This window comes from Numenius arquata, chromosome 1, assembly GCF_964106895.1.
Source record: "Numenius arquata chromosome 1, bNumArq3.hap1.1, whole genome shotgun sequence".
NCBI lineage: Eukaryota > Metazoa > Chordata > Aves > Charadriiformes > Scolopacidae > Numenius > Numenius arquata.
The window spans coordinates 10,166,059-10,182,150 of record NC_133576.1 but is presented as its reverse complement, the minus strand read 5'-3'; the positions used below and the strand labels follow the sequence as shown (position 1 = coordinate 10,182,150).

At 49.9% G+C, this 16,092-nt stretch overlaps 1 protein-coding gene across 1 annotated transcript; it reads left to right on the top strand.

The window, feature by feature from the left end:
• The first annotated feature begins 8,380 nt into the window (after positions 1 to 8,380).
• LAG3 (lymphocyte activating 3) lies at positions 8,381 to 13,726 on the top strand. Its single transcript, XM_074158051.1, has 8 exons — positions 8,381 to 8,435; positions 8,619 to 8,790; positions 8,953 to 9,179; positions 9,447 to 9,704; positions 9,886 to 10,176; positions 10,522 to 10,812; positions 11,081 to 11,196; positions 13,616 to 13,726. Exons 1-8 carry the CDS (start codon positions 8,381 to 8,383, stop codon positions 13,724 to 13,726), a joined length of 1,521 nt encoding a protein of 506 aa, XP_074014152.1.
• Positions 13,727 to 16,092: the final 2,366 nt, after the last annotated feature.

Here is a 16,092-nt window from a genome sequence, read left to right as displayed (position 1 = left end):
TTCTTTTGAATAACTACTCTTGGGCCAGTATTTTGGCTGTAGCCTCCTTTTCCATTATTAAGGTTTCTGAACTTTACCTTGGCTCATGACTGGACCATTTTGTCCGTATTTCCTCCTCTACACGAGCTGAACTGGTCTCACAGTTCAGACAGGGGGCACACAGAACCCTTGAGGTTACCGGTCTTTCAGAGTGACTTTTATTTTGACTTAATGAGCAACACACAGAAGAAAATGATAGTAATTAAAAAAAAAAAAAAAAAAGGCATGAAAAGAAGAGAAACCCCTGTATCTCCTTCAAGTCTGGAACAAGTGAGCCCTCTGAACACCTGTAGCTAGGGAAAAAACAGCAGGTCCCTGCTAAACTCAGGGGAAAGTCCCCACACCTACATGCCGCCACCACCTCAGTTCGTTTGAGTCCAGGAGCCTTTTCCTTCCTTTTCCCTGTGGGTTTATGTGCCTCAGCTCAGCAGTCGTGCTCCTCTGCTGTTCCCCAGCCCTGTGCTGGAGTTTTCTTGCAGAGCAAGTCTAGCTGGCATTTTTCCTGAGTCTCAAAAGAGGCCCCCATACACTCTTAGGGAAGCCCTCCAGTCAGGGCTGTGAGTAAGGGAAAAGCCTGGGGAAATACAAATAGGTAGTGTTTTATTCTCATGATGGTGATCAGCTGGCTTGGCTTCCTCATTCCTGCAGAGCGCCCCACATCCCAGGGCAGGGCAAGAGTATGCCATCAGTCATTTTTCACGTCAACAGCCTGCAGGTGGTGAAGGGGCCACCACCTGAGTTCTTCCCATGTTAGAACCTTGCTGTGAAAAACATGGACCTCATTTCCAGCCAGATTTTGGTTTTAATTTCGAGCCACTGGTCATCCTTATGCTCCTCTGCTGGAGTGGAGAACCTGCCTCTACTTCACATCTTCTCCTCATGGGGAGAAAATATCAAAGACAGATTGTGAATGTAGGAGTGTAAAAATGGTTGTCCCAATGGTCCCTCTCCGCTATGGCTGATAAAATATCCCTAAGGAAAGGCACTGAGAGACACAGGATCATACAGAAGCTTCCTGTAAGCAAGAGCTAAGGGTATCCCAAGCTGGCAGGCATACCCAGGCCATCAAATTCAAAAGCCAGCGAGGAACTGATCCTCTACAAATCACCTAATTTATACTCCTGGTCTCCACAACATCCTCTAACAATAATTCTACTGTCTTCGTGACACATAAGATTAATTTCCTTTTGTTTGCAGTAAAATTGCTGCCTGAGCTCACCACTCTTTCCTTCGGATTAGGTAAAATATATCAAACGCCTCAAGTTCTGTACATTCAAAAGCAAGATCTCCAGGCCCCAAGTCATTTTTTTTTTTTTTACCACTCTTCTAAATCCTTTCCCATTTTTCCACATCCTTTTTTTGAATCATGGACACGTTCCAGTAACTTGTGCTGTAAACAGAGGTAACACAATCTGTTCGCTCTTTGAGATCCCATTTTATACAGCATGCTATCATGTATCTCGCTCCCTGGAGTCTTTTCTTCCCAGGATACTGTATTCTGTTCTGGAAGTGTGATCCACATACTTTGTTCCTCAACATATAACCTTATGTTTTAATTCTAAGTGTGATTTTACCAGGGGTCTTAGAAGGCAGTTGCTTCCTGTTAACCTTGCCAGATATGAAGTGTGCACCATGCCAGGAGAGACAGTCACACCTGCAGAGCTGTGAAGCCCTCCTAACCACATTTTGGCAGCGTTAAGACAGACATGGACATCAGAAAGCAGTTGGATGTTGAGCAAATCATGTGGCAGCCTAGCACTGGAAGCTCCACAGAGTCTGAATTTCTAGGGCGCTTTCATGTCATCAGCAAAGGGTCTGAAGTATTTACACAGGACACAAAAGCATTAGCCGCTTTATCTTCTACTCTCACGCACACTGTACAGCTAAAGAGGGTCCTTTGGTCTTTTGTGGCTTTCTGTGAAAAAACTGGCAGAGAAGCCTGTTACAGCGGAGAAAACGCTGCTCTGCACGGCTTGCTTACCTCCTCAAGAATGGGACCTGACACCTGCAAACAGAAATTTCTTAGAAGTAGGAAAAATGATAAACGGTACTAAACCAAAAAAAAAATAAAAATCATGCTTAAACTCATGTTTTCCCCATGTGGTCTTAATTGCACCCTAGTGACCAACTCCTGGTGCAATTTTCTAACATTTGGTTTGCTGTCTCTCCATCTTGGGAACCTAGACCTCTCTCAGCCCTCATGGTGACATGGGAGGTCTGGACCCTTCTTGGGAATTTTAAAGCCCCTTTACACAGAAGTACAGTTCCATCTCTTTGGTCCCAGCCTCCTCTGAGGGTAAATAAGAGTCAGTCCTTGCACCAACGAAGCCTGTTGTATGTGCCATAATGACAGCCAGTCACCTTCCAGCGTGGTGAGAATGGGGGTACCTCCAGAACCAGCGGGGTCTCTTTGCAGTGCTGAAGGCTAGCCAAAGCACAAGAAAAGGCACGAGACAAGGACCACAGGTTGCAACAAATGAACTTCCTATAGGACACAAGGAAAAGCCTCTCCTGTGAGCGTGTTTCAGCAGTGGAACAGGTTTTTGGAGAGGCTGGAGAGTCTCCACGATTGGAGGTGTTCAGGATTTGCCTGGGCCAGGCCTTGAGCAACCCAGTCTAGTTTGAGAGCCACCCTGCTGGGAGCAGAGGGACCCCAGAAGTCCTTTCCCACATGAATCTTCCTGTGATGCTGTGACTAGCAAGGGGGTTTATTTGATTTTGTAGGTTTTTTTTGTTAGTAGAAGCTATCTTACAAAATGATGCAGGCTGCCACCTGCCATGAGGTGCCAAATGGAGAAGAAATTGGAAAAACAGCTCAGCTGCCACCACACTCTGAATTTCAGTCTGTCATACAATCATGTTAATCCAGCATAAATGCGTAGTGTTGCAGAAAGGGGCAATCCCATCTTCCCTTTCATCTCTCCTGCTCCCTCTCTTTTGTCAACACTGATGGGCACCAGAGAATTGATCCAGCTGAAAAGTAAACTATAAAGAAATAAATCCCTTTTGATTTACAATGAGCCCTTTCTGTTTAAAAATGCACCATCTCCCTCCCTAGCAATTTTTGTTGAAAGCAAAGTGGTTTGGGATCACCAAATCAGAGACATTATTCTCTTCAGGAGTATTCTGGAGGACTGCTGTCCCATTTCTTGCCGTGCCATCATCCACGTGAACCTTCCCAGGGATTGTATTCTTCTGCAAATGATTTGTCATAGCATCACATGCTTCTTTAGTTACCCTCAACTTCTTTGTATCTAGCTTTCCCACTAAAAAGGAAATAACATATTCTTTATTAATAAGTATTTGCCTGTAGCCTCCAGAGCTCCAGTGTGCCATAAGCTACAGGCTCGTGTTCTCCTGCCATGACGCACCATGAAAACACAGCACATGGATCAGATCTACTTCTTCACTGCTCCTCAGGACACATGCGATTGAGCCTAGAGCCAGACCCCTTTGTGCCCTCTGCAGCGCTCAGCCCCCAGCATCTGAAACATGTCCAAGGTGCCGCTACTGTGTCAGCAAGACCCACACTGCTGCCAAGAGTAAGACATAGAGAGGATTCAAGCCCCATGAACAGAAGGCACGTCCTTCTGTGGCAGTTTTTGAGGGGATATTTGCTGTATTGTCAGTTGAGAGTAACAGCAGCACTGGGGATCTGAGCCTGGCATATCTGGATCAGCCTACCTCTCTCTCGGTACCAAGGACACCATTGATGTTTCCCCCAGATCAGGTCTTGGAAGGTCTCACACCTCCAGACACAACCCACATCAGCTCTGGAGATCCCCCAAGCCAAAACAGACCTCAGGAAAGGCAGACATACAGTCTCCCTGCAAAACCAGCAGTGACTGGCAAAACAAAGAAGCCACACCTAAGAAGGGGCTTGCATGTAATCCACCAGGGGAATCTGGGTACCTTGGTTTCGCTACATGTCCAGCATCATCCTCCAAGCCTGTCCTAACACCACTCTTACCACCAGTCTTGGTGCTGACAGCTCTTTCAGAGGTCTTGTTTGCTGGCCATTTCTTCCAGTCCTCACCCGCTTTCTGGACTACCCCGACGTCCAGCAGTTTTCTATCATCCAGCTCCACTGTTGGCACTGGAGCTCCCAGCCCTCCGGGGCCCAGGGACCCTGCAGATGGTGAAACCTTCTCTCTCTCACTACCCCTGGGAGAACAGACCATATTTTGGGAGTCCCACTCTCAGATCGAGGTTCAGCTCCGACCAGAGCACTCCTCAGCCCCTTTCAGCCCATATCTGAGTCAAGGGAATCTTGTAGGACCGTTCTGCTACTGCTCCAGTCACTCAGCGATACGTGGCACATCGGGTCACTGCCTGACTCCTTCACCCCAGTTTCAGTCCACTGTAACTGAGAGCTTTATCCTCGCAGCTGGCACGCTTCTCCCACGCCTGGGCTGGAGACCTGGGTATCTCTTTGCTCTTGAGAAAACTCACTGCAGCCCTGGGATGTTTGGGAGGCTATCACATATTTTTCCATTGAATTAAAAGCGTGGTGTGAACGCTGCAGTGAGAAGTGAGTCAAATTGTAACCTAGTTTGCTGCATGGCTTTTTGTAGTTGATCCACCTCGCCCTCTCTGTTGCGAAACACAGAGGCTGTGGCATCAAAGACATCCTGCAGCATCAAAGATGCTGTGTATCTAGGTATTGGCCAAGGTGCCAATATCCATCACCGTCTCCACAGGTAGTTGTGGATGTCCAAAGATTATCCTGAAGCATCCCATCTCTTCCACAGGAAGGACCTTGGAGGCCTTGTGAAAGAGTACAGTTACACACTGCACTCTGCAGCTAATGCTGGCCAGATACAAGACGCTAGCTGCCAAATATGCCCATGAATGCTGCAGAATCTCTTCAGTGATTAAATCACCGTGGGGTTTTTTTTTAGCAGAAATGCAGCCCACAGCTTCACTCAGTACCCTCCAGTGTTGTTCCTGACTTTCTGATTCAGGCTTCTCTGGGATATTCAGCTGCTGAGGATTGTCACACGAAGGTCGCTCACCTTTTAGCGTTGTAAAGAAAGAGGCTGCAGACTTGTCCAAAGACTCCACAGAGCTATGCTTTCCTAAAGGTGTTCCCCTGGGACTCTGGGAAGCAGGCCACCGCTAGATTCTCCTCAGCTCCACATCAGAGAGCTGTGGTGACCCAGGCACTGTCCATTCAGCAAATCCTCTAAAAAGGACCTTTTCAAAAGTAAAGAGCCTCCCAATAAATGTCAGGCAGCCAGCCACTCTTCCTCCTCTTAGCACTTCTGCAGAGGCACATTTTGGCTTTGCCAAGATCTACTGGGAGATGTGAACTTTCTCTTTTTTAATCCTCTTCTCCTCAGCCCTTTTTGGGACCTGTCACCTCAGATAAATGGATCCTTCCTCCAAGACCACTCTCTGATGCGCAGGGTACCCTGGCCCTGGGGAGACAACACGCTGCTTCCAGGCATTGCAGAGGGACAGAAGGCTGGAGCAACCACTTCCTCCCATGAGAAAGGAAGCACATTTGGTACCCACCTTGGACTTAGAGAAGCTGAGCAATTTCACATGGATCTCAGGGACAGTGCCTTGGTAGAAATCATCATAACCCTTCACAGCGCAATTTCTTAGGTCAGTCAAAGGTCTGCAAATAAATTATAGGGCACCTCAAAAAGCCAGCACGAAGCAGAAGATGGCGATTAGCTACAGACTTGACGCTGGCAAGGACCAGAACATGAGAGTGGAATCACTCAGAGAAAAACATGGTATCACAGAAATCTGGAAACGCAACGGAAATTTCCTTCAGCAAGACTAACTCAATGACGCTGCACAATAGTGTTTTCTATTCCTATTTTTCTTGGTAAGTGTAGTTTGCACCCGTTAAGACATGCCAAGAGAGACAAGAAAAGCAATGTGTTAAGGTTGTGCGCAAGGTGGCTGCTGCGGGTAAGTCTGGAACCTGGCTGAAGCTCCTTAAAGCCTAACATGGACAAAGGAGTATTTTGTGAGCTGGGCTTCTTCTATGCCTGGTCCTGGGCTAGTCCTGTCGCAGCCTGCCCCTCGTTCCCCATGGCTCTGCCCAGAGTCCCAGACGTCCCCCTCAGCCCCTCTGCCCAGGGGACTCACGCAGGCAGTTCTGAGAAGGTGCCCCTGCGCTGACCTTGCTCCGGTCACTGTTATTTCTGCGGTGGGGTCCTGTTCTGGGAGATGACGAAAATGACATTCAAGGGAGTCAGCATTTAAAATGGGTCGTTAGAGAGAAACGTCACAGGTGTCTTTGCTAAAGATAGCCTGGTGCTGAGTAAAACAGTGCTTCCAAAACCTTCATTTCACAACGTGCTCACTCAGCATAATCACTAACCCCTCGGCCCCAAACGCCCCCCGGTGCCAGGCAGCTCCTGCCACTTTCTTGGGCTCTCCATCAGTCCCTCCTGACCACCTCTCGGGAAGCGGCAGCAGGATGGGAACATGTCTCTCTCCTTTGCCGATTCTTACAAGAAAGAAACATTTCCTAGAGCACGGGTTCAGTTATGGGTGGTCTGGGGGACTAGAGGGGAATAGCCAGGGTGCTGAGGCTAAGAGTGGAGAGCGGTTTGGGGTGGAGGAGGAGAGCAGTGAGCTCAGTGTGTCCTCCTGGCGAAGTCAGGGGAGGGGGAGCAGATGGCACCAGGCTGTGGAGCTCTAAGTATCTCCCCACCACGGTTCCATCTCCCTTCTCTCTCTCTCGTGTTCACCCACACACTCACACCATTCTCGCACTGCTGATTCAGGGGAAAGAGAGAGGTTGATGCTTTCTGCTTGGACTGGGCACCACAAACTGTTTTTCTTCAACAGTAGGAAAAAACACCTCCCGCCAACGGTGACAAGTTCTCCCCCATCTTCTCTCCTCTCTTCCTCTCTCATACAATCTCATGGACTGCATAACACAGAGGACACGAAGGACCACTACAAAGCAGTCCCCTGAGGACACTGAGGCGCACAAGGTTGCACCAGGTTCCCATACACCAATCTCACTCCTCAGGAGGCTGAAGAGCCGCATGTGATGAAAGAGATGAGAGCCATCACCACAACAGGGAGCTGCTGAAGTGAGGCGTACCACTTGCTCTCTTTTATCCTCCACCTTCAACCACCCAGCGGAGTAAAACTCGAGAGTGAGCAAGGATCCTTCCACAGTGAAGAAGCGGCCACTCTGAGTCACCTCCCTTCCCTCACCCCCAGGAAAAGCCCCAGCCCAGCCCTCAGCGGACAAGCCACAGAGGGGCTCAGGTGTCTGACACCCATCACAAAGGGCTGATTAAGTCTGAAAGAGTCAGATCCAGTGGGTTGCTGGAAAGTGTGAGCCACAACAGTGGGGGTTCTCTGAGGCAAAAGGGACCCCAGGATGAGGCACACAGGTGGAAATGTATTGCCCTATGAAAAGCTCAGCAGCTACAGGGGAGCTATGATGAGCCCCCCTCAGTGCACGAGCTCAGGTGGGTTTTACCCAGCGCTGCTGGAGGAGGAGGGTCCCTTCCTCACACCCCTCGCAGTGCCACAGTGCGCAGCCCCTCTTCTCAGTGCTGGTTGCTTCTCCTGAATGCTCCTATCTGTCTCCTCAGACCACCTCAGCTTTGCCCCACACTGCCCCTGGGTTACAGATTGATGGGTTACATGTGCCCTGGCTGGAGGTCACGATAAACCCTTTCCTGCCTGTGAACTGGCCAATGAGAAGAAGCCAAAATACCAGCGCATTTGAAGGATTAAAGAAGAAAAAACAAAACAAAACAAAAAACAGAAAAACAAAAACAACAACAAAAAAGAACAGCAAGAAAGAGACCAACATGTTCTCAAAAGCCCTGTAACAATTACAGATAAGCTGTAAGAGGCGGAAAGATGAAACCAAAAAAGGTAAGAGATGAAAGAAAAACATGAAGGGCACTTGCTGGGAAGTGTCTTCTACACTTTTTCCATTGTCTATATAGAAGCGAAACTTGTAAGAAAAACAACAGCGACCCAAAGAATTTCCACTAAAAGTTGCTTAGAGCAGTGTCTCCGGTCCCTCCCTCCTCTCTCTCACTGGCTTCAGCTCTGCCTTCACGTGCCTCAGACTTACACCGGTTTCTTTGTCGTGACGCACCTTCTTAGTGATATGAGGAAATTAGCTGCCCACCTGCAATATAAGGGCATCTAGGGAAATACTTTCATCAGAGAGAGAGACAGCACGACAGCAAGCACGTCCAGCTGACACCCCCCACCCTTGGTTCATCCACCCACTTTAAGATCTTCTTCGCCCATGCCTCATTTTTGCTGATCTCTTAAAGCTTCTGATCAAGCACAGACCTGAGTGGGAAGCCGCAGCCCCTCACCTCTCCTGGATGCCACCATGAGGCCGGTGCCCCTGGTGCTGTTCCTCACTTCCACTCTGCTGGCTTTCAATGGTAAGAGGGGCTGAATTTATCAGGGAGGGCAGAATAGCTCAGTAAGCTGAGTCAGGGTGTTACTTCGTCCCTGACAGGTCTGGAAGGGAGAATTTGTGCCCTTCTAACCCATCCAGAGATGGTCAGATATTGCCTTCTGCTCAATGACTCCCACCTTTTGCTCAGCTCTCTGTCTCCTTACAGCTGGCCACATACTACCAGGAGTAGCAGAGCGGGAAAAAAGGGAGCAGAAAGTGTGGGCCAGAGCGGGGAGTTCAGCCATCCTGCCTTGCCACCTGAACCCCAGGAAGATGCGAAAGAGCTGGAAGCAGCTGCCTGACAAGACATCCGTGCTGTGGAAGCGGCATGGGGGAAGGTACACCAGGGCCAAGACAGATCTGTGTCCTTTTGGGGACTGGGGAGGGTGGGAGACACTTTGAACCCCCTTTCTCCTTCCTCACATTCCCCCCTTCCTGTCCCCCACCCTTGATCTCGCCTTTGTCTCCGGCACGAGCTGCTCACTTGCTCTGCTCCCCAGTGCCCACCAGGAGCCACACGTGGTGCTGGAGGTGGGGTACTCCGGCCTCCGGAAGACAGCGCTGCCCATGAGACCCCGGGTATCAGTCCAGGACTCTGCCTTACGCAACGGCAATTTCTCCCTGCAAATCAACCCGGTCCGCAGCGAGGACGCCGGGCTGTATGAGGCACAAGTGGCATATGACACGGAGGTCCAGAGCTGCCAGGTGGAGCTGGGGGTAATTACAGGTAGGAGAGGATGGACACCCTTGGAGAATGTTGATTTTAGGTCCAGGGAGGCTGTAAGGGTGGGATGGGGTGGGAATGCGGTGTTTGCCAGGGCAGGTTAGAATACAGGCAGCAGCCTCCCGAAAGTGCACAGCTTCCTGCTGTCTGCTCCGGAGATATGGCTGCCCAAGGGACAAAGCTAGGACAGGAGGGGCACAAAGAGATGGTTTGGTAGTGCTCCCGTGATCACAGCTTCCCCTCCCTTCCCTCCCTTTCTTTTTCTGGCAGTAACCATCAGTCCACCCAGCCCTGTGGTAGAAAACGAGCCACTCTTGTTGAGCTGCAACTCTAGCCACCGGGCCAGCCTTGTGGAGACATGCTGGTTCCACAACGGGCGCCTGGTCCCCACCTCTGGGACCTTCTGCCCTTTGCATGGGGCTCTCTCCATCCTCCGGCCAGCCATGAGTGATGCGGGCTCCTGGCGCTGCCAGCTCAGATACTCCGATAATGAGATCATTTCTGCCACGTACAACCTGAAAATTCTAGGTGAGCTCTAGCCTCTGCATTGCTACTCCAGCATCCCCAAGTTTCTCCCTTTGATGTGACTGACCAACCCCAGTGTCTCCGGCTTCCCTGCTCCCACCCTGTCCTCACTTCCCAGGCCAGTCAGCTCCCAGCGGAACTCTTTCCAACCACGGCCCCACATTGTCCTTTCTCTTTGGCTCAGGTTTTGATGGCCCAAGTGACCCAGTCTATGCTGCAGCTGGGTCTGCAGCTGATCTACCGTGCACCTTGAGCTACCTTCCCAGTGCCTTTGGGATCAATGTGGTGACAGCCCACTGGAGCCGCCTTGCAGGAGGACACTTGCAAGACCGGGGCATCTCGCAGAATTCGAGCAACAGAAACTTCCCCCTTCATCTCCCTGCAGTGGGGCCAGGTGATGCAGGGCAGTACCGCTGTGCTGTCTCCGTTGGCAGAAAGACAATCAGCAGGGACGTGACCTTGGCAGTGGTTACAGGTGAGACGAGAGACAGGGAGATACATCACCCCTCTGGGGTCCCCCACCGCTTGCAGATAAACCTCCCTGCACATCAAGTGCAGTGAGTGTGGGTTGCTCTTGCTCATAAGTTCTCACCCCAGAGCGGGAAACAAGGTGCAATTCAGGGCATTGCACTGCACTGGACTCTGCTGAAAGCAGGGGTTTTCTCAGGTAACTTGATTATTCTTCTTAAGACTGAGGAAGATGAAGAAAACAAATTAGAGGAAGTAATAATGGAGGGGTGTATTAGAAGAAGGAGGGATGGGAAAGAGATGTGGACCTGCCTGCAGTCTTTCCTGAGGATAGTTTTTTCCTTTGCTGCAGTCACCCCGAGCATCCAAGGACCAGTTTCTGAGGGGTCTCGCTTGCTGCTCATCTGCAGCCTCACGCACCGCCGGGGACATGAACGTTTCCAGTGGAAGCACCTTGACTCTGCCCCCACTAACAGCAAGCGGGCTGCGGCCATCTCCCATAACCTGGAGGAGCACAGGTCCCAGACGGATCCTACCTTGGAAATACCCCGAGTGTCACAAAAGGATACGGGCACATGGGAATGCAGTGTATATGGCCCAGAAGGCAGACTGGCAGCAGTGCAGTACGAGCTGCAGATCACAGGTACTCTCCCCCATGGATCTGTAACCGATCCCTTCTTCTCACCCTGTTCAATGTCCTGGTGCCCTTTCCTCTCTCAGCCTCACCCCTTCCTTTTCCCCTTTGATCGTTTGGATCCCATCTTGTTGTCATCCTGCCTTAGCTCTCACTAGTTCCTCCTGTTTATCCTTCCTGCACCCTTTTCCAGTTTCCCTCTCTTTGTGCAGTCCCAGCCTTGCCCCAAAGCAAAATCAACCTTCCCCTCCTTCCTAACTGTTGTTCCTCCTCACAGGTGCCCAGGTCTCCAGCCCTCCCACCATCTTCAGTGGGCAGGTTACTTTTGGGCTCATGGTCACCCTCTTCCTCCTGCTTACAGTCTGTGTTTTGGCTCTGGCCCTACAAAAAAGGGTAAGTGTCCATCACCCCGTTTCTGTTAGTTTTCCTGTACAACATCCCTTATTATTTGACCTTCCCCTGGGTACGCTAGAGACAGCAGCAAAATGTCTCAGGGACACCACAGCCAGAGGAAGAATGGGGCTCGGGCAGCCTGATGAGGCTGTCAGGGACATGTAGTGAAAGCTCCATCCTGGGCATCGGCAGGTTCGGCTAACTGTGGCATTCATCTAGGGGTAGGTCAGATACTTCAGAGGAGGGGTAAAACCTCCTAGCAGACAATCACATCGCAGGCTTGAGAAGCTTCTTGTTTATTCTTGCAGAGATCAAGCCACGCTGTAATAGAGGAGGGTTAATTTCCAAGCTTTTGTAGGTGTCCTCTCTCTTATCCCTTATCTGGATGCTCTGCTGTAACCAGAGTCTCCAGTTCCACTTAAATGCCTGCTGGTCCCCAGACGCCAATCTCGATGCAGGTCTGTTGCTGCTGGCTCAGCCCTCACACCTCGGCTGTCTGCTTCTGGCAACTTACTGCCCTTCATTTGCTCAGCTTGTTCCAGTATCTCAGCTTCTGAAAAGTCTGCCTCGCCTTTATCATCCAAAGAGCAGGCCAGGACTGACCCCTCCCCAGCATGTCATTGGGAAAAAAAACTGTGCAAACAAGTCAGACCGTTTCTCGGCAGTTTTCATACTGTTTCTCTTCAAATTAGTTGCGTGGCAAATTCTTCCTTCAGGGTTTCTCTTTGCTGACAAGGGACTTCTTTCATGAGTAGCCTTCCACTCAGCTTCTTGGAAAGGGGCCACAGTGAAAACCCCCTTCTAGCGCAGAAGGGGCCGGGGGCTCAGAGTGATCTCAGGTTGGGAGAACTTGCCCTGGCGAAAGAGCTGGGTGCCTTCAACCTGCCTTGAGCTGAAGATGAGGGATGTGACAGCATTGATGCAAATTCTTAGCAAATTCTGGTGGCTGGAGGCTGAAGACAGGCAAGATGGGCCTTTTTGAAAAAAAAAAAAAAACAAATACTGCGGGTAGTGCTAGAGAGACTCGTGACTGGTTCTTCGTCATCGGCCCCTAATCAGCACTGATGGTGAAGGATAATCTAAAGCAGAGATCTACAGTTTCTGGGTGACTCTAGACTGTGGAAGTCCAGGACAAAATGATCAGAACCACCCTTTCTGGCCTAAAACCTCGGACAAATAACCCTTTACAGGGTAACTGTAAACCCTCAACTAGCAGGAAACAGGATACCTGGGCATCCAGCTCTGTTAGTTTAAACAGCTCTAATCCAGCCAGGATACTTACTGCCACTTCGAAACGTTTCCTCACAGCCTTGCTTTGCCAAGTAACTAAGCTCCTCTGCTGCAGCAGAGGTCCTCCATCCACTGGTGGTTCTCCTGCCCTTCTCGGTACAGTCTCCCCAGTGGGCTTATCCTTTGTGAGAGTGGAGATGAGGTGCCTCTAGCAAAGACACTAGCCCTTCTCTTGTTCTCTCCCTCTCTCTGCTGGCACTCTCTGAGATTACATTTGCTCTTCTTACACTGGCTGCTCACCGGTATGTCTTTATGGGCTATTGCCCGCACATTAGGAATTCCTGTTCTGATCCCCTGAGCCTACCATCGTGTGGTTAGTACTGTTGCATTTCATTCACCCTGTCCTTCAGTCTACCCCTCCATTCTCCTAAAATATCTGGGTCTCAGGTGACACTTTCATCCTCTTTTCTTCCAAATGAGGCTCCTCAGTTTTATCAGCTGCATAACCCATTAACACTTTCACACTCCCTGTGCCATTAATGATTGGTCCCACAACTGATCTTTGAAGACTTGCGCTTATCATTTCTCTACAGCCTGGCAGAAACCTGCCAGTAAAATCCCAGTCCCTTCCTCCTAGCTGAGATCACACCTAGCACACCATTCTTTTACTAATCTCGTCTTTCCAGTTGTATTGATTGCCGGTGTGTCACCATATACTTTGCCGTTATCAGGAGCCCTGAGATCGACCTCTTTTCCACTGTCTAGAAAGTCACTTGTTAAAGCAATATGTGAAAGTGGTTCCATCTTTAATTTGTTCTTATCTCATTTTGCCTGAACCTTCATGCCTTTAATTATTCTCTCTGAAAAGGTGTTGTAAAATCTAGCACACCGTTGAACCTGACAATGACCTGACCATTGCCCAGATCATTCTTTGCTCTCACTTAAGCATGTCCTGTCTTTCTTATTGCTTATGCCCATGACACCACAGAGGATGGTGTTGAGCCAGCCTTCCCCGGAAGAAACTGTGTGTCTCAGAGAGGGGACTGGGGCTCTTCCCTATCTCTAGGAGGGAACGGGAGCCTTGCGGTTGCAAGCAGTAGGACCATGTCTTCCAGGGCAGGGAGAAGCCCAGACTTGTTCCATTCAGTCTCCCTTCCACGGCTGATATAGCCCCTTTCTTCCCTTTCAGGCACGGCCTCCTGTCTTCCCAGCGCTGGAAGGGATGGTTGCAGTCACTGTGCCGAAGAAGAAGGAGATGGAGGAGAACCAGAAAGAGAAGATCCAGCAAACTGAGTGCTGATGGGAGCGGGGATGCCGGGCCCGGTCTGCATGGGAGGATGAAACTCTGCGTGCCATGCTGCAGAGAGATGGGCACCACGCAGATCTCTCAGGAGGGACATAGGGATGGCGTGAACATAGCAGGAGGCCACGCGAGCACTGTACCTGCAGAGAGGCTGGAAGCTGTGTGCCAGGGCAAGACGAGACTCACTGCTGCAGTAAGGTGGCAGGCAGCACAGATGCTTTGGAGCTATTGGAAGTATTTTAGCCAGTAGCTATTGCCTGCTTCAGTGCCAATTCTCTCTCCCACCCTTTGCCCCTCTGTCACAGCCTCTCTCACAGCCTTTCACTGGTGGGACACTTGAATGTGGGAGACGGCTGGAACCCAGCTCTCCTGCAGCCTGATGGTGTTTTCTCCCCTCTGCCCATTTTCTTCTCCCTTTCCCCACACTGCCCTGCTCTTGCGCTCACTCGGTGGCAGAGGGGACCCCACAGAGGACTGCACATGTTGCACAATTTGAGCATTTTATTTTATTAGAAACTCATTTTAGAACCTAAAATAAATCTGTCTGACAAAAAAACCCTCTCGTCCCTGCGTGTGCTTGTGGAGGATCGCGCCTATTGACAGTGCTGGGTGTACCTCTGTCTGTGTGAAGCAGCTTCTAAGGACTTTGCTGCCTTCTGTTTCTCTTTCAGTTCTGTTTTACTGAAGTTGCCTGTTCATTTCTGACATTTTGACAGCGGGGAAGGGGAAATTAAATGCCACTAGAGAAGAAAGAATCACAGGTTCCGTCTATCCTTTCTGCTGTGCTTCAGAGTCTTTTTTCTTTCTCCTGTCTGGCTGCCCCTGTTCATTCATTCATTTATGCCTTTAGTCCTCACCTTTTCCTGATAGAATTTCAGTTGATGTGAGGGGTCTCTGTCACTGTCCTCTGGCTAAGGACGTACTTATTTATGTAAGTGTGAGTCTGCCAGGTCCCATCTCCCACGACCCTCAATGGGTTTAGGTTTCGCTTAGAGAATTCTCTTCACCTTCTTTCCCAATGGCCGCAGAGGACTCTGGTACTGCTCTTGAACAGTCATTGCATGCCACCCCAGAAGAAAGCCTCAGTACTAGAGAGAGTCACAGATGTAGCTTCTCACATATGGGTCACTGGGCAGTGGCTGCTCAAGGAGGCGGTGGTACAAAAATGAAACTCCCAGTTTTCAGGAAGAGAGATTCTCTTGACTTGAGCAGAGGACTTCACTACCAGGCCAGCTTTTCATTATTTCAGCAGACACACAAAGAGGTGTTCTTGCTGTGTGGCCCTCACCTTCCCACCAAGAGCTTCAGGCACACAGGTAATTAATGGACTCTGAGATGCTCAGGTAGTAGAGCAGCACCTAAAAAGTCCCAACTAGCCCACTCTAGGGAGCATGTCTGGACTCCACAGCTCTTCAACTGCTCAGCTAACCATGTATTTTACTGTAAATGATACCCATTTCTCCACTACTACCTAGAGAAATGCAAACAGAGGTGTGAGGTAGACTGTTTTACTTCAACTATCTCATGCAGTTTCAGGGAGACACTGAACCAGAGACCCCATAACAAAGGACAGTCCAGCCTGGTACCAGGCATCTTCCTGGGAAAATGATAATGTTGCAGTTTTTTCAGGTTGGAGTGATCTGTCTAGCTCAGTCTCCTCTCTCTGTCAGATGCTCTGGAGACAGAGAAGAGGTGGGTTAGCAAAGAGGTAGCATTAGAGATAGAGAAGAGGTGGCATTAAGGGCCAATCCAATATTCAGCAGGACCACATCATATTCCCTCAGTGCCTGACAGCAGTTTTCTCTCTCTTTTCATGCACAATGGGATGCTCTCTCCTCCTGTAGGTAATACTTTTAGCATTGTCTGTTACCAGCCTGGATGTTCTCATTGCTCAGATGTGTGCCCGGTCTCTCTTTAAACCTGACTGTTTTATTGTACTCTCTCACTTCCTCTGGCAATCAGTACTCAGATCTGCTTATTCACTGTGTGCAAATGGTTCCTCTTTATCAGTTTTGAATTCAAAGCTTCCCACTTTCATCATGTTTTCTTTTCTTGTGTCACAAAGGCTGGAAGAAGAGGGACTCCCAATCTATCGTTTCGCAGACGGTCATTATTCTACAGCCTTTTATCACATCCCTTTTTTCTTATTTCCCCAATCCCTCCTGACTCATTGCCCTTCGGGTACAAATCCAAGATTCTGGGGACTTTCTCCCTGACAGTTTGCTCAGGCCCATCTCTATGCATGGCCAACTCTCCTCAGTTCCTTTGCTCTGGAAGAGGAGCCCACAGCCCAATGGGGGAGCAGAGCTGGCTTACATGGAGGCACCAGTGCCCTTCTCCACATTACTTCCATCCTGTCCTTC